Raw genomic sequence first — 18305 nt, 5'->3', positions numbered from 1 at the left:
CTTGCGCTGTAGCCCCTAGACGGATAACATCATTGGAAAAAGCCTACGCTGCCTTGAATGGTACGTAGCTCAGTTGATGCATCATAGATGGTAGCAGACAAGAAATGCACTTGCGTTTTAGTATAAGAATGAAAATGTCTTAAACCCCCAAATTCCAGGGTCTTTTTTTTCCTCTCTGCTCTGTTTCCCTGTGATACCAAGAACTGAATGATGCAGGATGTGTTTAACGGTATTTTATTATTGTTAATAATAATAATTATTATCTCTGCATTTCTAAGCACCGTTGCTGTAGTCCCTGGGCATCGGTGCCAGTTCTGCTCTAGACAGACCGACCTGCCGCGTTATACTCAGCTCATCCACGTGTCTGAGCAATTAATTTGTTAAAAAAAATTCACTTGCCACTCATGAGGAGCTCTTACATAGACTTGGGTTGGGTTTTTTTGCTCTGCTTTAACACATACTCTGGGCCAGAGCCCGTGTGTGGTCATGTAGGCTCCGGGGGTTTAACATATATACGTTTACAGGAGTAAAGACGAGCTCACCTGCCTGTATCTGCGGCAGGGCACAGCGTATCTCCAGCAGATCCAGCCTTAGTCCCATCAGCTGGGATTCTGACCGCGTGTCTAGATGCTAATTGCCTGCTCCCACAAGTTCATAGCTCTGCTTTAAAAACATGCGTATGTTGAGCTAATTGCAGCTGCATTTAAACCTGAGCTCAGTAGAGGCAGTGGGTTTATTCTGGATTTACACAGGGATGCAATGGAATTGCACCCATTGAAGCTGGCAGTGGGGGAGAGGCGTGTGTTTATCCTCTTAAGGGTCAGGGCCAGATCCTGACCACTGTAAGCAGCCTACCCCAGCTGAGTGTTTCTTCAACACAATGACATTGCCTAAAGAAGGGACCTGAGCCTTTTTCCCAGTGGGATGTTGGGCCGTGGCTCGTTCCCTGATGAAATGGGCTTCACGCCGGGGGTTCGGGTAACGGGAGGTTACTCTGAGCTCGGTGAGAGACGTGCATCACCTGGAGCAGCGCCCTGGGGTGCTGGTGGTGGCACGGGGTGGAGGGAGGCTCCATCTGGTACCCTGGCCAGCCATGCCACAGCTTCACGGCCGAGATCTGGGTTCTGCTCATGGCATCGCGAACCCAGGCAGAACCATTGTTTATCCATGGGATACCTTGGATTCAGTTTGTTGTGGTTTTTAAAATCAGTAGAAGAGGAGGTGCTGTACTGGATCCTGTTGTCCAACAGTAAAAACTCCTAAACCATGTTATAAATAACTGCTAACTATGACTTAGTGATCCTAAAAGAAATGTTGCGCTCAGACAAGTCCTTTTGGAAAGGAGCAAACGGTGCTCTAAAAATGTGACCCCTTGTACTTAAGTGCCTGTGGAGAGTGCAGGGCTTCTCGCTTCAGGAAAGTACAATTGGGGAAAAAACTGGCTACCTTTTTTAACTAGGAAAAAAAAAAAAATTGATGGCACAGAACTGAAACCAGCAGCATGCATAAACCTGCTTTATGGGAAGGTCTCAGCACATTCCAGGGGTGCCAGTGGCTTCCTTGAGTCCATTATTTCCCAAACCCAGATGTTTAAATTCAGAGGTAGATGGACATCCCTCTTGTCCGGAGCTTCCTGGGAACGGAGCTTCCTGGGAACGGAGGGGCAGGTCCCTGGGAAGCCATGTTGCCAGCCAGAGCCTCCTCTCTGGCTTCTCTGTTACGCATGCTCAGTTCCACGTTTTCATGGCATTTGTGTCCTTGGATGGGGATTTGGGAGTCCTGCCCACAGCAAGGCCAAAAAACCTCCCTTGGGATCTTGTTTCTTGCACTTTGGTCGCTTGGGGCATGAGCAGAAAGGAAAGACCTCCTGCATTTTTCAGTCCCAGAAAATTAGACGAGCGAGAACACTAAATTTTGGTGTTTCTTTGTCTGCTACCATCTACGCATCCGTGCGGGTGTGTATGTACAGCCCAGAAACTGAGCAGCAATGACAAGGAAGTCACAGAGGGAGCCCGCGGGGTTTGTCCCTGCCAGCCTGCCGCAGCTTTGGGAATGGCACCACAAGGCAAGGTCTGGGTTCTTGAAACCAGAGCTCCTTGCCAACGGGGTTTTTTTTTTTCCTTCTATTTAATTTATTTTTTGCTCCATCCCTTTCAAGATGCTTTGTTGTCATTTCTGGATTTGGAGCACAACTTGGCCCTGAGGTTCCTTTGCAGAAACTTCTCCCTTTTGTTTTTTCCTAGTTATAGCCAGAGAAAACTATTGTTTTCCAGGTGGAGAAGAGGCTTTTTTGAGGCGGACATTTAAGGGTGCCAGCTTTTTTCCAGGACCCCCAACAGCAGGATAGCCGAGGCGTGTGATTTCTGCTGGGGGTGCTGGGCGCTGGGCTCCGGGGCCCCATGCAGGGAGGCAAGGACTCGTGTCAGGTTTTCAGCTTGCACTTAAAACAAAATTGCAAGCCATGTTTTTCCTTCAAACCAAAATGAAAATCGTGTAATTGCTCAAACTGAGAATCAAAAGAATCAGAATTGTGTGATTGCTCAAAATCAGATTAAATAGCTGCAGACCCCAGGGCAGAGGATGCTCGGGTCCCTCATGCCAAGGACTGCAGGGCTCACCTTGATGTTGTAAATAACCATCCTGGATTTCCTCGCCGTGGAGTGCCAGCCTGGGTGAAAGCCCCTGCCCTGGGTGTGGTGATGCCTCCTTTTTTGGGGGAGACTCCGCTGAGTCAGCCCTGCACTCCGCACCCCGGCTGGCTCGGGGATGGCGGGGTGACCCCGGTGATGGGCGGATGAGGTTCATTCAGTTGTTTCTTTATACCTCTGGGGCGAAAAACTATCAAAGGGGGCCGGTACTAACCCCAGTTGTTTTTCCTGGAGCCCCCTGAAGATGCTGAATAGCTGGGGGGAAAATCTGACACAGGCACGTCGTTTGAAATGAGAGAACAGTGGAGAAACTGTTTGGCACGATGAGGATAATTAAAAAAGCTAGTAAAGCCAAGCTGATTATATGGCATATTATAAAACAATACTGTGCTTAGGAGCCCAGTTATAAAAGGGCTATCTCATTCCTTGATATCACTTGTGGGAGCATTCGTGGCACTGAGGGCCGGAGTCTCTGTAGCTTTGCCTATTTTGCAGTCATTTACAGCACCGCAAAGTGGATGTAAAATGCTCTCAGCCGTGGCAGCGTGTGGCAAATGCAGATTTGGCAGCATTTTATAGCTATTTCGCACGGCTCTAAAAAGCGACGCAAGGTGCAAGAGCAGATCAGCTGCCCCTGAGGTGTCCCCACACCCCGCTGGGGCAGAGGGACAGACGTGGTCGTGCCTTGTGACAATGGGATGGGTTTTCCAGGGGCTCAGAAAGAAACGGGGTATTTTATTCCCTGTCCTTTTTTGCTTTGCAGATGAGGATGATGCCAACAGGCTCGGAGAGAAGGTGATTCTCCGAGAGCAAGTGAAAGAGCTTTTTAATGAAAAATACGGTGAGTCTCTCATCTGCATTGCCAAGCCGGTTTGTTTTTGCTGACAGCAGCCATAGTTGAAATTAATTCAACTGAAGGCCTCTATTTATAGGTCGTGTGCACGGCAGCCTGCCGCAGCACAGGTTTCATCCCACTGCTTCACGTTACAGCCCGTCCCTGGGGACGTTCCCGTGTCTCGCTCCCGGCAGGTGGGACCGTGACCTTGTTGACAGCTCCTCCTTGGCGAGGGGAGGGAGGATGGAAAAAAAACACAGCCGAGGAGCAGGATTTGTTCAGTCTGGCATCAGCCTTCAGTGTGTTTTTACCGTGTCCTGAGCTGGCGTGAGCCGTGGCGTGTGTGCTGAGCGTGCCTGCCCTGCACCAGCCTGTTGGCAGGCAGTCCCTGCCGGGCTGGGAGCGAGGCTGGAGCTGCGGCATGGCTGGGGAAAAGCTCACTGGAGCCGTAGTAGTAAAGGAGGTCAGGACACAGAAGAAGAGCTGAAAATGCTGGTTGCGGGCTCTTTGTGCTGCCCAGCAAACCTGCTCTTCCACCCCTTGCTGGGAAAAGGGGCAGCAGAAACCGCAGCCAGGCAGAGGGGGTGTAGGAGCCAGGTGCAGGACGTATGGCTGGAGTGGGGCACCCTCTCAGCCCCGCGGGTGCAGGCTGTCCTCGCCCATGGCTGTGCCCTTGCCGCCTTTGGGGCACGGCTTGTGTGAGTGCTGGGTGGTTATTTCTCAGTCTGCAACTCCCCAGGGCCACGGCAGCTCGGTGGCACCCCACTGCTTCAGTGCAGTGCCTTGCCTCCCTCCCCAAAATAACGACATCCCCACCCACCCCGGCTCAGCAGCACTCACCTTGCAGGGTGGCTGAGCCCACAGCAGATCCCTGCATTCCAATGGTCCTGGCACTGTTTATGGAGCACAAGATGCCAGTTGGGCTTTAGGGACAAACGCCCTGCAAAAAGAGCTAGAAGCAGGGCTAAGCTCATGCTTTCAGGTTTGGGGGTTGCAGAGCACAAGGTGGGAGCAGGGTCCTGCAATCAGGAATAGCTCAGGAGGGAGGGGTGTTCGCTGCTCCCTGCAGCGCAGGAGCTAAAGGGTACCCAGAGAGATGGGCAGTGGGTGTAAATTGTGTAGCTGGAAGTACTTTTAATGCAGCAAGGAATTAAATTTTGGCATTTCCCAGTCATGGGATATTGTGGAGGCCAAATGGGTAACGTAGTGCAAAATAATGGGCAAGAGCCCATGCAGCACAGGTCTCTTGGGGGCTGTTGAATGCAGCATGCTGTGGTCTGCACCCCAGTGACCCCAAAACTTGCTGACAGCAGGAGGCAAGAGGAGATGGACAAACCGCTCCTATCTGCCCTCTCTCCTGAGCTGTCTCCCACGCTGCTGCTGCTGGCCCAGTCAGGAGCTGGTGCAAGCGTGGTGATGGGTGTGCTCTGCATGGAGCAGAGGTGTGTGTGCAAGTGCTGGTGCTGTAAAACAGCCCCCCTCGAGGCTCCTGGCAGGATCCGAAATGCAGTTTAACAGAGCAGGCAAGAAACTGGGCAGGAAGATGTGAAATGGCTGGGTGGGAGGTGGCTGCAGCAAAGGTCGGGTATCATGGCAGCCTTGGCTTCCCAAAGTCCTTCCAGGGCTCTTGGCCCTTTGGTTGGTTGGATCCAGAGCCCTGTGGGGTAAAGCTGGTGCACTGTCCTCTGCTTTGCCATTACAGGAGAGGCTCTGGGCTTGAATCGACCCGTCATGGTGCCCTATAAACTCATCAGGGACAGTCCTGACGCTGTGGAGGTTACTGGGCTGCCGGACGATATCCCTTTCCGAAACCCCAATACCTACGACATCCATCGGCTGGAGAAGATCCTGAAGGCACGGGAGAGCATCCGGATGGTGATTATAAACCAGCTCCAGTAAGTTCCCCCAGCTCTGACACCGGGGATGGGTTCTGTTCATTAAGCATTGCCCTTGCTCTTCCAGCCGTGAGTGGGTAAGTCACCACGGGGCCACCAGCGCAGGGCCACGCCACCGTGTACCCACGGAGGACCCCAGCATCATCTGTCCTGTGCTGCAGGGACGTGCTTGGCCATGGGTGGGCACAACGAAGCGTCAGCAGGGCCAGTTTGTCCCTTCTTTCTTGTGCAGTTTGAGATGGTGATGCTGGGAAGGGGCACGGCACTGGGGCAGATAATGGGATGGCTCAGAGATTTTGGGTTGCTTCCCTCTGGGGGGATGTGGGGAGGGTCCGTGTCCCATCACCATGCAGGAGGGTGTCGGAGGAAGCAGCTTGGGGTCGGGGTCTGGGCTGTGTCCCAGCTCAAGCAGGCATGTAGGGGAGAAACGATGGGGTCCGCCTGCTCTGACCCCCTTGTCTCTTATGCAGGCCGTTTGCCGAAATCTGCACTGAGGCCAAACAAACAGGTAAGGGGAGGGCTAAGGAATAACCGGGGCTTTCCCTGCCCTGTGGCAGAGAGAATATATGGGCAAAATGGATGGGGGCTGTGGGGAGGTGTCCAAACCTCCCACGTCCCCAGGGGAGGCTGGGGAGAAGATCCCATCTGGAAAAAGGAGTCAGGCTCAGCATCTGCCCAGGAGCAAACTGTCCTCTTAGGTGATGGCACTTCTGTGATCTGGGAGAGGCTGGGCTCTTAGACCGAAACTTTCAGCATGTTCTGCAGGATTTGATTATCCCTTTCCCATTAGCAATTTACTCACCATGAGCAATTTATTCACTGGGTAAAGACCTTAATTTGAGCCATCATTTAGCAGTTGAGCTTCTAAGGAAACAAGGTTTCTGTGATCACTGTGAATGCATTTCTCTCTCTGTCCCATCCTCCCTGATAACTCTCAGCCAATTTTAATCAAATGTGCCAGAATTAGCAGCCCCAGAGATAATTAGGAACCTGTTAGTTTTATGAAAATAGGTGGCTAGGTAGAGACGGGGGATCTGGCAAGCAGGAGCACACCTGCAACCTGATGTAAAAAGAGGTGCACGAGAAACTTCATAGCTGGGTATGCCATGTGTGCGGATATATCCGGGCATATCGTCAGCAGAGCTGGCGCCTTCGCAGCCCTACAGCATCCAGCACAGACACAAGGCTGTAGGAGATCAGGCTCTGTACGTGCTGGAGTTTGGGATTTGCCTATTTTGGTGATTTTCTTTGCTGGTGCCTGAGCAAAGGTGGCAGCTCCGTGCCAGGTCATGGAGGCCAAACCCCTGTCACCAGTGGGGGCACAGTGGATTGGCACTCAGCGGGAGGCGAGGTCGGAGAGGCAGGGTGGTTCCCACATATAGGAGCCACTTGCAGGGCTCAGACACCTCATGGCTTCCCTCTCCCTGCAGAGAAAGACACCAGCGTTCCCAAACGGAAGCGGAAGAGGATCTCCGAAGGGAACTCGGTATCTTCTTCTTCCTCATCTTCCTCTTCCTCCTCTTCCAATATGGAGTCTACATCATCAACAAATCAGATCTCACTTGTGGTAAAGCCTTCCAAATATTAGGGGGGTTACTGCCTACCTATCTTTCTGCTTCAGGATGCTGCTCTCTGCTCTCCTCGACCCGTCACCACCTCCCTCTGCCTGACAAACACATAGTGTGACGCCAAATGGCACGAGCAGGTTTGGCAAAGGAGGGGACGTGCCTTTGGGGCTCCCTTTCCTGGCAGGGAAGTCAGCGGAGCAAAGCACCTGCCGCCCCTCGGGGCTCTCCTGCATCAGTCCTGCTGAGTGCCTCGGGGGGATGCTCAGCGTTAGCGGGAGCCGCACACAAGACCAGCCCGAGCAAAAAGCCTGACCCCACTGGGTTCGAGCACTGGTGCTGCCAGCGGCACCTCGGCCCCGTGGTGCCTCTTGGCAGGACCCGGTGGTTCCCCCGTGGTCTGAGCTGCACCAGGCATACTGCTCCAGCTCTGTCTGGGAGTGATGCAGAGCTCCGGTGTGCATCCAGACTGTGCAAATGGGAAACAAAATCAGGGAGATGTCTCCAACTGCTCTCCCTCAGGGCTTGGCTTCGGTTCTGGATGATACCAAATGCTTTTAAAAAATAAAAATAAAAAAGTGCAAGAGAAACATAAACTTAGAAGGTTTACTTTTGTCAGGTTTGCTGGTGGTGTTTTGGTTTGGGGTTGGTTCTTTTCTCATGTTTGCAAAAGGGGAGCAACAGCCCATGTTGGAACAGGTCAGAGGTTTGATGTATGCATGGTTTTGTGTTGTGTCCTAACAGAGACTTTTGCCTTCTTTTTCTCTCCCTCTCTTTCAGCAATGGCCCATGAACATGTACATGTTAGACTATGGTGGTCTAAACGTCCAGATCCCAGGACCTATTAACTATTAGACCTCAATACCGAATAAGAACCTCAAATGAAAGAATAAATAAATAAATGTAATTTATGTAAAAAGTGTATATTCCAATATGTATCAATGCCTTTTAGTTTTTCCAATGATTTTTACGCTATATTCCTGCCATCAAGGCCTTTTTAAATAAAAATAAAAAGTGTTGCCTTGCTCTTAGAAGTACTTATTTTATTATGTATGTTATTAACAAATAGCATTTATAGGTGAGAGCGAGTGCCTCAGGGCACCCCCGGACAGACCTTGTTGTCCTTTGGCTGCTCAGTAAAATTCTTGGTGTCACCAGTGCTTGAAACCAAGAGGTTTGACACATTTTAATGCTTCATTTGCCACTGATGTCTTCAATTTAGGTGTAAAAATTTACTTGCAGTGCTGCAGGAGCAGTGGTACCAAACTGCAGCAGTGACAGACAAGGGAACCAGCCCGTACGAGCATCGGAGACCTGCGCCCGCCAGTCCTGTTCGCTGTGGAGCAGAAGCAGGTCTGGATTAAGCAGGAAGGGGGTTTCAGGCCTCCCAAGAAGCAAGATTCCCCCCTAAACCCTCTTGTGCCTGGCCTCCCACTGCCCCAGACTTGCAAGCAATTACGGTTGCATGCGTTTAACCAGCTTCTGAACCAGGGAAAGATTTTCATCCGGTGAAGTTCTTCACTACTCATGACTTTCCAAGAGGCTTTGATGCCTTACGAGGAGGGAAGCTCCTGCCGTAAGTACAGGCTGATCCCACTGATGCTCCACAGGTTCCGTAACACTGGACCAGGAGCTGCAAGCATCATTGCTGAGAGCATCCAGGGGAGCCCCTGGGCTCCTTCTGTGTGCCGCTCTGCCCCATGTTGGTGGCATAAGAAGCCAACAAGGAGAACCATCCTGGCTTGTGTGTAGGTAAATGCAGCCCAGCACAACACTCCCATGCAACGAGACACCCTGGGGCTTGTGGCTGTGGCTTTGTCCCGAGCAGCGACATGGAGTCACTGTGGGGTCACCATTGCTGGGCGTCCCTCCGGGCTGCAGGACGGGTCACAGCCTTGTCATGGAGCAAACCTGCCCCGAAAGCAGCGGCTGTGGTCTGTGGGAAGGTGGACGGCAGCAGACACAGGATCGAAGTTGCTCATGATAGCTTTTCCGAGTGTAATGCCCTGCTTTAATTGTTTCACGGGATTTCGGTCTGCTCAAATCCTGGTCTTTTCAGGCCACTGCAGGGTTTTGACAGTGGGTAGACGTGTTTCAAGACAGCTGCAGTTTTATTTCCTGGCTCTGGACTTGCATTTGCTGTGGAGTTAGCTGCAAATGATCACATGAGATAATAAAAGCCCAAACAAGTGTAGGAGACGGCACAAAGGCGGCAGCCGAAAGAAGGGCAAAGATCTGTATCAGTGACCCCAATTAGAAATACAGTTTGACATCTGAGCAGTTGGCATCAAACTCTTGTCTTTCATGTTTCTGCCTGATGCTCAAACCTGTGGCATCTCCAATTAGGAAACAAAGAAACATGATTCAGTGGTAAAAATACAATTTTCCCTTCCAAAATGTCTGAAAGGGGCTTATTCACAGATCAAACCCCACCGAGTAGGTGTCTCCTAAGAGGGCACACTCATTATATTTTGACTTTTCTATTTTTGCCGTTAAAGAAGAGGTTCTGATGCCCTAGCACCGAAAGCAGCAGCGCGGTTCAGTAATGAGTGGAGATGTTTGAGGCTGCCCCAGGTCTGCTGCCATCCCGGCGCCCCACGGACACGCTGGCGGCGGAGGGAGGCTGCTCGCAGGGCGTAGGTCTGGGGCGCTGCGTGGGGCCCTAATTGCTGCTGCTGAAAGGCAGGGGTGAAGGAAGGCGGTGGAGTTAAATCAGGCCATGGGAGCTACGCTGGGGACTAATGATGCTGTTCAGAAAACCAAATGCAGTCCTAAAGGCTGTAAATGTAGCAGGGGGAGAGTGGAAGCAGAACAAGGATGCAGCATAGGGCTGCTTCCCAGCTCTGCCTCTTCCCTCTCTCCCAGCTGGCAGCCCCGGCTCACAGCCTGGGTAGCAATGTGGGGCAGAGGAAGGCTGGCTGTGCTGCCATGGGCTGGGCTGGGCCAAAGCCCTGGGCTTGAGTTTTCTTCCCTAAGAGTTTCTTGATCCATTAACTGGAGCTCCATGTGCTCTCAAGCCCCGCTCGCCAAAGGGCAGTTTGTGCCCTGCTCAGCTGGCAAGCTCCATGGCTGTCCAGCACTCCTGGTATCCCCAGGCTGGGTTTTGAGGCTGCTGGGTTCTGGCAACAGATGTATTTCTGGGAGTGAATTGCAATAATTCCTCCTGTAATTTTGGGGCGCTTCAGGGCCACAACATCCACTTCTCATTTTCTGTGGCCAGAGTGGGAAACTCCCATCCTCGGTCCCTGCACTTGCTTGTGACCCAGGAGTGCTGACCCTTCTTCCCACTTTGGAAAAATGATGGGTACGGCTTTATTACTGTTTGCCCTCAGCTGTAATTCTCACAGCTTCCCTAATCTTGGTCCTGCAGTTGCAGGGTATTTTTATACCCATTTTTTGTTTATAACATGATTATCTGCTGAATGGGATCCGCTCCGTTACAATTAGATGAGTGAAGATGCAGATCTTAACACTTGAGCCACGTTTCTCAATTATTACTTTTCAAAGACTTTGGTGGGGTTTTTTTTTTAGTTGTTTATGTGTTTACAAATCCAATAACAATCCTCATTAAGAGTTGCAAAACATGAAGCCATTTTGATCCCAGGCAGATGGCAGCTAAATGAAGTTTAATTAAAGAATGAGAGCTTTGATTCAAATCATTTTTAAAAAATATAGTGCACCGAGATGCTAGAGAACAGCATAAACAGCATCTGGGCTTTTATTCAGAAGCCTGAATGCATTTGCGAGGAAACACGTTGCAAACCCTTTCGGAGCGATCACGGGTTGTGGGCTGCACCTCGACGGGCCGGCGTGGCCAGCCAGGCGCCTGCAGAAACCCCTTCCCCTTGTGCAGCAGCAAGGCTCGGGAACTCGTAAAGCAGCCAAACGCCAGGTCTTCCTTCCTTCTCTGGGTGTTTTTATTTTTGAAGCATTCAGCTGATGCCCAAGTAAGACTTGGTTTGAAATAGTCAAGTTTCAGGCTGTTTGGCAGCAGTCCTTACACCCCTCCCCGCAGTGACTACCCTTCCAGGGGCATGCGAAGCACTGTGGCAGGCAGATACTTCAGTCTATACTGCACACAGCGTGTTGCTTATCAAAGGCTGAAGCTAATGAAGTGGAGGCCAAGGTGTCACGGGAGGCTCGCTCCCCATGGTGCCAAGGCTTGACGCTCCAGGAGCTCCCAGCTGGCTCCCTCCGGGGCTCAGTGTTTTCCTGCAAGTCAGACCCCATGTGCCCGCCCAGCCATACTGGGGTTTATAGCCCACCGTGTGCTGGTATGTAGGAGCCTGCAAGGGAGAGAACAGCCAATGGATGCTGTTCAACACCCTAATTTTCTGTGGTCCCAGTGAGAAACAGGCACAGGTTCCTGTGTGGGCTCCTTGTTCAGTACCACGTACACAGGAGCCTTCCCAGGGGTGGCAGCTGCTTGGCAGTGCAGTGACTTTTATTTATTTATTGGGTCAGCAAGTTAGTGGACCTTCAGCCATGGTTTTCCTTCCCTCATATAACTCCTTCTATATATATAAGGAGAGGTAGATATAAAACTGGTGTATATATATATAACTCCCATATAACTTGTATATAACATATAACTTGTGCTTTGCTGTATTATGGATTATTTTCTCTGGTGAATAGCTCGAAAACCTGGTAATCCTGTTGATTGGAATTACCTAATCCAGAGAAAGAAACCCCACTGGTGTGCCTGTGCTGCTGGATGGGAGAGCAGGTGGGCAGCCGTGATGGTGGATGCTCGGGATCAGTCGGGGTGATGGAGCTGTGGTGCTGTAATCGTGTGGACACTGCCAGCGGGGTGTCAAAGTCTTCGGTTAAATGAAGGTACTGAACAGCTGTCTCGGACTCAGATTAACAGGTCTGTGGGGTATAAAGGCAGATTGATGGAGCTGAACTGAACTGGCATGCTCTCATGCTCAGATTATTGTCTTATGAGTGGGGTTTTTTGAAGGGTGATGTTTTTGTGGACAATCTCTGTGAACCATTATTGAAGTTAGTTATTAATTTTTTCTCAAATAACATTCAGAAATGGGCACTCCATGGACCAGGCCAAATCCCCAGCAAGACCATTCATCTTACTAAAATGGCTTCATAGTCCTCACGGCAGGGCAGGATTGGGAGCCGCAGGGCTGCAGCACATCCGCTGCCGACAGCAGGCTCGGAGAGGAGGCAGCTCTGCTGCTTTGCCCTGTTCCGTTAGTGACAACCAGTGGCAGAGAAGAATGATGGACATCTCTGGTAGCAGCTGTGTGATCACAGGAGGGTAACGAGGCTCTCATTAACCTGCACATTAATACCTCTCTGAGAAGGGCCTAGGCAGGAGCTTCTGAAGGAAAAGGAAGGAGAGGAAGGGTGTGGGGATGGTTCATCAAGGACTGGGGAGGCATCTGTGCAACTCCACTGAAGGGTGCTATGGAAAGTTTGTGTGGGCTCAAGGGGAGGCTGGAGAAGCAGCTTGGAAGAAAGATCTGCTGAGGGCTACCAACTGGCCACCTACATCAGGTGTGGGAACCTCCCCACAATAGCTGGGGTCTGGGTGAGTACTTGGGGCAGGTTGTCTGTGCTTCTCCTGTTCCCTTTTGGGCTGCTTGCGCACAACCCCAGTGGTGTCACCGTCTGTGCTGGACCCAGCCCTGCAGCCTCAGCAAGCACAGCCCTGCCTGTGTGACTCACGGTGCTTGCTGGGGTAGTGCTCTGGGTGGAGAGGCAGGTTTCATGGGGGCTTCTTGCTCTTCTTGCTTCTCTGGATACACAGCTCTAAGAGTGTGCAGATCTGCCCAGCAATTCTGTTCCTGGGGTTTGGAAGAGCTGGGAGGGTCAGAGGCGACCTGTGCTGGGGAAAGCAGTGAGGACTCCTTCGGTTGTGCCTCTCGGCTCTGGTTTGGTGTCACCCCTGCTGAGCCCAAGCTGAGGTGTCTCAGCTGGTTTGGACCCACCAAGATTGTTCTCTTGGGTCTCATGTTGTGTGAACACCAAGATTTTGCATCTGGTACCTGCAGAGCGGTGAGCCTGGGTGCAAGCCAGCATCACCCATCAGTGAGATGCCGTGACCCCCAGGGTACATCCCATCCCGGGAAAGCCCCCAGAAGGGGCTTCAGTCAAGTGATGACAATCTCTTCTCCCGTCCTGCTTCAAACCTTTCTCTGAAACACTTTCTCCATTTCTCTGACTAAATCAACACAACTGATGTCCAAACAGATGAGAACTAAGAAAATAACCACCATGGCCACATGCAGCACCATCCCTGCTTTGCCGTGTGGTGGCACAGGATTTCTTCTTTGTTATGAAGATACTGCTTTGGCTTGACAGCTTGGAAACCTCCAGCTTTAGGATAGATCCTGACAGTGCCGGTATCGCTCTGTGGAGGGCTGACTGCAGGCTCAGGGTCTGATAAAGGATTATAAAATCCTCAGGAAAGAGGTGCACCTGACTTGTTTATGGGAGCAAGCTTCCTTCCAGTTGCTCTACTGATATTAATGGCTCATTTTAAACTGCTGGTTATATTGCTGATGTCTGCATCAGTAAATCTGTCTTCTGTTGCAACCAGGACAAAAAAAGACCCTTTTCTTCACCCAAGTGTCAATAGACTTGAATGCAGGATAACTGGAGATAAGGATGCAATAGGATGATTACATTTAGAAGCGCTAATGGATCTGCAGGGTGTGAGTGATAGTGACAGACGACTGTGTTCAACCAAAAATAAATAAGATGGTCTGTTGTCTGCCTCGGGAAGCCTCTGCAGAGGATGGCACTGATGCCCAAGGAGCTCCTGTGCGGAGCGCTGACATGCTGCTCATGCCGGCACTGCCAGGCACCTTCCCGGGAACGTCACCTCTCTGGGAAGGACGGTGATGGATGCAGACAAACATGACTCCTTCAGTGAGGAATGCTGAACAGTCAGTGCATGCAAAAACCTCCCAGCTCTTCAGCTGAGGAAAACTGCATCTGGCTCTGACTTCTTGCCACCAAAATGATCAGGGCAGAGCCTCCCACATTCCAGCTCCCTGCTAGGAACACCGGGCTGCTCCTTGCCGCTCCGTTTTCAACTCCTTCACCACCACTTTCAGGTGGCTTTTGGTCTCTTGGTAGAAGCTGTGCTGTGCCCCGGGGAGGCGAGGACATCCAGGCGGCAGGCAGGTTTAGAGCAGCCCTACTGAAGAGCCCATCACCCTGGAAGATGGCCCCCGTCACAGCCAGCCTGCTGCCACAGTCCCCTCCACCTCCTGTGCAGCTCACGCAGGCTGGAGTACGTCATGGCAAGGGACGGACAGTGTCTGGGAAGATCAGACTGGAACCATAAACTGAACACAGGCGAGTTTCTAAATTGTTTGTTGGTTTTGTTGGGGCTGTTTTTAATTTTTTTATAAATGCTTTTTTTTTTTTTTTTTAGTTTAGCTGCCAATGAAATTGTCCTGTAATGTAAAGCAAAACCACTCCCAAACTCCTTTTGTGTAGAGATGCTTATCTTCTCTTACTGCAAACAAGACTCTCAGCCTTCATATCAAAATATCAAATCTGTAGATGCCCAAATTGGTCATGTTTGTCAACGGCTTGATCTAGGCTCCATAATTACACTGGCAAAGACTTCTTGGAGGAGCATAGAGTGGGAAGAAAAACCCAACCCAAACCAAAAAAAAACCACCAAAAACCCTCTTTAGGATGATAAAGCATCACTGGCAAACTCCTAATCTAACCTACTCCTAACAGGAAAAAAATAATTCCAGTTTATTTGAGAGTTCGGCTGAAGGTATGAGGCAGGAGCACTGCTGGCTTGCTCGGAGATGTCTGTCATGTAGCTGAATTACTTGGCAGCGCGCCCGCACGAGACGCGAGTGTCCGCTCGCTTTGTCCTTTCCGCTGCCTGGGATCCGTGCGGTGCTGGGCCGGGAAGGCCCTGGGAGCGGCTGCCGGGAGGCTGGCACCTCTCCCGCTCTGCCATCTTGTGCACCACCGCCTCAGCGTTCATTTTAGAAACACTCGGGCCCTGGCTGGCATGGCTGGGAGGAAAACCTGGGAAGCGCGGGCTGATGGCGCAGTGTCTGTACAAGCCTGCGAGTGCAGTCATAACCGTACGTGCGGCTGCCGAGCAATTAATATCCCCATTAACTACGGTGCTCATCGAAGCATCTCGCCGCACAGATTTTCAAAGAGGCAACTTCTTCGGTGCTCTAAGCAGATAAATTTATGGGTCCCCATGACCTACTGCTGGCACCTGCAATTTTGGATAGCGTGTCAAGTTGGGGCTTTTTATTCCTGTGCTTTGGAAAAATGTATGTTTACTGTCACTGTAACGCTCTGTCACAAAAGGTGAATTATTTTTAAATGTTTGCTTCTTCCAAAGAGTTACAGTACGCAATCCAGTGCAGAATTCCTGCTTGCTCTATAGACTTTATATTGTCATTAAAAATTATAGGAGGCTCCTGGTTTAAGATCATCACTTGTGGGGTTGCGTGGCGGGGAGAGCCAAGACATTCTAGTACATCCTTCCTTGCTGAACTTCCCAGAGCATCCTTAACTAAGGACAGATGAGTAGAATGGTAGGAGAAAACAGTGCTTGTGCTTTTACTAGCCAAATATTTGTCTGCCCATGTGTTCACCGGCCTTATCACACGCACCACGTTCAAAGGAAAAATACAGCATGTCCTTATTTACGATTTAACAGAGAAAAAGCTTAGTAAAAGAAAACTGCAGAGGAATCAACTGGAGCAAAGGCAAATTGGTAAAGGAGCATGAAATAAGCTTATCTGGAGCTGTGTGCAGGAAAACTGTGGGTCGCTGTAGCCCTGGTCTGTCATCGCCACTGTTCGCTGACACAAAGAGCACGTTGCTGCTCCTGGGCTGGAGTGGAGCTATACGGGGGGTTGCAATTAAAAAATGGTTTGGGAGAAGGGAAGAGGTTATGTTTACATATAAAAGAAATGGTGCACAGCGGGGAACCACACACCCTGTGCTCTGGGGGTTAGACAGATTTGCACATAGCTTGCAGACACTGCAGGCTGACTTCTGCATGAAATACAAGAGACGATATAATTCTGCGCTGTCTTTTTTCTGAGAGGTTGGTGCTTGCTCCCTCCTCTCCCTCTGTACTTCCCCTCTATTCGAATGTTATATACATCATATATAATTGGCAAGGAAAGGCTGCCAAACCGATGCATGTATCCTGTGCTGGACACAGGTAAGGCAATGCTGGGGTAGAATAATTGGGATTAGATCCAAACACCCCCACGTATGAAGTTTTTGCATGGATTTTGAAGTTTTTCCTGCCTGGAAAAGCAGGTCTATGGTGATCTGTGTAAGGCTGGGTGGTTTCTGCTCACCGTCCCCCCTTCACAAATGTTTAAGGACTCCGAAGGTTTCCGCAGGCGTGCGCTAAGGTTTTCAGACTCTCAGATGTTAGATGGAAGTTGTCAAGGATATTTAGATTTACCCATAGAAACTTCAAGGGCGAGTTGGCTGAAATCCCCTACGCTGCACTTAGCTCGAGGTGAAATTTGTAACGTCGTGCATGCAGGGAGGCAAAGGCTTCTGCTAAAGACAGCCCAGCTCTGGGGAGTGCTAAAGAGAATAATGCATGTTCTGGGGATGAAACAGAATAATTCCCCAAACTAATGAGTAAGTAAAAACAACAACAAAAAAGTATGTATGGGTCTCGATTTCTTTTCAGAAGAAGACTCTGAGATTAAAATGGAATTTCTCTTTCTTTTTTTTTTAATGATGGTAAAAATAACTCTCAATTCACCTTCCAACGCTTTTGCTTTCACAGTCCGGCTTCCTTGTTTGAGAGAGATGTTTTGCTTGCCTTGTAGTTGCGTGAAAATCTGTTTCAATCTGTAGCTGAAGCCCAGCTGGTTACAGTACTTGAAACGAAGGAATTTAGATCAAAGTATTTTCTGCCAGAAGACTCAACCTTGAATTTTAAACCTAGAAAGTGTATGAAGATTAACTGGTCAGATGTTATATACAACAGTCCGTTCAGGAATCTGCTGGTAAAAATCCATGCAGGCTGTGCATTAAGCTGGATGCCTCTTCGAGAAGGAAGCTGCTTGGATTTCCAGGCTCTGAACTGGAGGAATGCTCGCGGTCTGTGGTAATGTTACAGTTGTTAATTACTCTAGCTACTAAAAACATACAAGTTATTTCTAGTCTGAGCATTGATTTACGACACCCAGTGAATGTCTCCAATGGATTTAGAAGCCTTAAGGAACTAATTTTTCTGTTAGTCATCTTGTAGCCACAATGGGTAAACATTATTCCACATAAAGCATGACTTAACTCTCTGACTTCAGTTAATTCCTAAACTTTATCCAGCTCCATAGCTCATGTGGCTGGATCAGGTGGTAGAGAGGGATACGTAAGAGCAGCAAGAATCTTTTCCTAGAGAAATACCAAATTTCCATGCTTCCAAAGACGCATGTGGGAGCAAATGAGCCACAGCCACAATGATCTTACTGTTGAGAAGCAGCTGCCACGTATGCCTCTCGTAATAAATCATGACATGATGCTGCATAACCAAAAGGCACCTTCTCTGCGACCAGGAACGCTCCATACCCGCAGGACAGGGGTTTGGATGCAGCCCCTGAATGTTTTCTGGAAATGAGCTTTTGTTTCTCACTCAGGTAAAACTCCTTGTGTTTTCCAGGAGGATTTGCCTGAGTAATTTTTGGACAGTATGTACTTTGGGCCTGTATGGCCCTTTTGGCCAGTATAGGCTGTGTGTGCAGTGGGGTACAGCCAGATGACAGCACGCAGTTACTGCGGAGTGATGCCTTCCACTAGAAATGCCATCTAAATGGCGAAGGGAGCTGACATATTTATTTAGCAAATAATTGTGGCCGCTTAGAAAGATTTGGTGTCCCTCGTGCTGCACTCTTTTATGCCTTTCCCTGCGCAGCATCTGCAAAAATCATCCCAGTGCCACAGGGTGAAATCTTCTGGTTTAGGTTAAGGTGGTGAAGAAAGTGGGTGGTGGGTTATTTTTGTCTTTTGGGGTTTTTGGAGTGTTTTGTTGGAGAGCAAGTTCTTGGGATTTTGTTGTTTGGTTGGGATTTTTTCAACAAATGCTGAAATGTGTTTCCCTCTGAATGGAAAACCTTCTACCCACATTTACCATATCGAACCTAAATTCAAAGGAAAAGAATAGTGATGCCAACTAAAACATTTGCCTGGTTATACCCAGGAAAATAGATCTCTCGGATGGCATCTGCCCCTTCGTAAAAGGAATAGCCAAACGTGCGGCAACAGGGCCGTTATTTTGCTAGAAGTTCGTATTAAACCGCTGTTGGTTCCGGGGAGCCTGGGAGCAGCTCTCAGTGCTAAACCCGGCCCATCTCCAGTACCTGAAGGGGCCTAC

The 18305-nt window shown here is 50.0% G+C and overlaps 1 protein-coding gene across 1 annotated transcript in view; it reads left to right on the top strand.

Moving 5' to 3' along the window:
* GTF2IRD1 (GTF2I repeat domain containing 1) overlaps window positions 1-7977 on the top strand; it is a 45043-nt gene extending 37066 nt beyond the window's left edge. The window contains exons 22-27 of the mRNA XM_010156277.1: window positions 13-60; window positions 3412-3489; window positions 5186-5378; window positions 5849-5886; window positions 6809-6945; window positions 7724-7977. Of these exons, the coding sequence (XP_010154579.1) occupies window positions 13-60; window positions 3412-3489; window positions 5186-5378; window positions 5849-5886; window positions 6809-6945; window positions 7724-7798 (569 nt within the window). The 3' untranslated portion in view covers window positions 7799-7977. The remainder of the gene's footprint in view (window positions 1-12; window positions 61-3411; window positions 3490-5185; window positions 5379-5848; window positions 5887-6808; window positions 6946-7723) is intronic.
* The last annotated feature ends 10328 nt before the right edge of the window (window positions 7978-18305 follow it).

Source organism: Eurypyga helias, unplaced genomic scaffold (assembly GCF_000690775.1).
Source record: "Eurypyga helias isolate BGI_N326 unplaced genomic scaffold, ASM69077v1 scaffold26767, whole genome shotgun sequence".
In the NCBI taxonomy this organism is placed as follows: domain Eukaryota; kingdom Metazoa; phylum Chordata; class Aves; order Eurypygiformes; family Eurypygidae; genus Eurypyga; species Eurypyga helias.
This window is presented reverse-complemented; position numbering and strand designations above follow the sequence as displayed.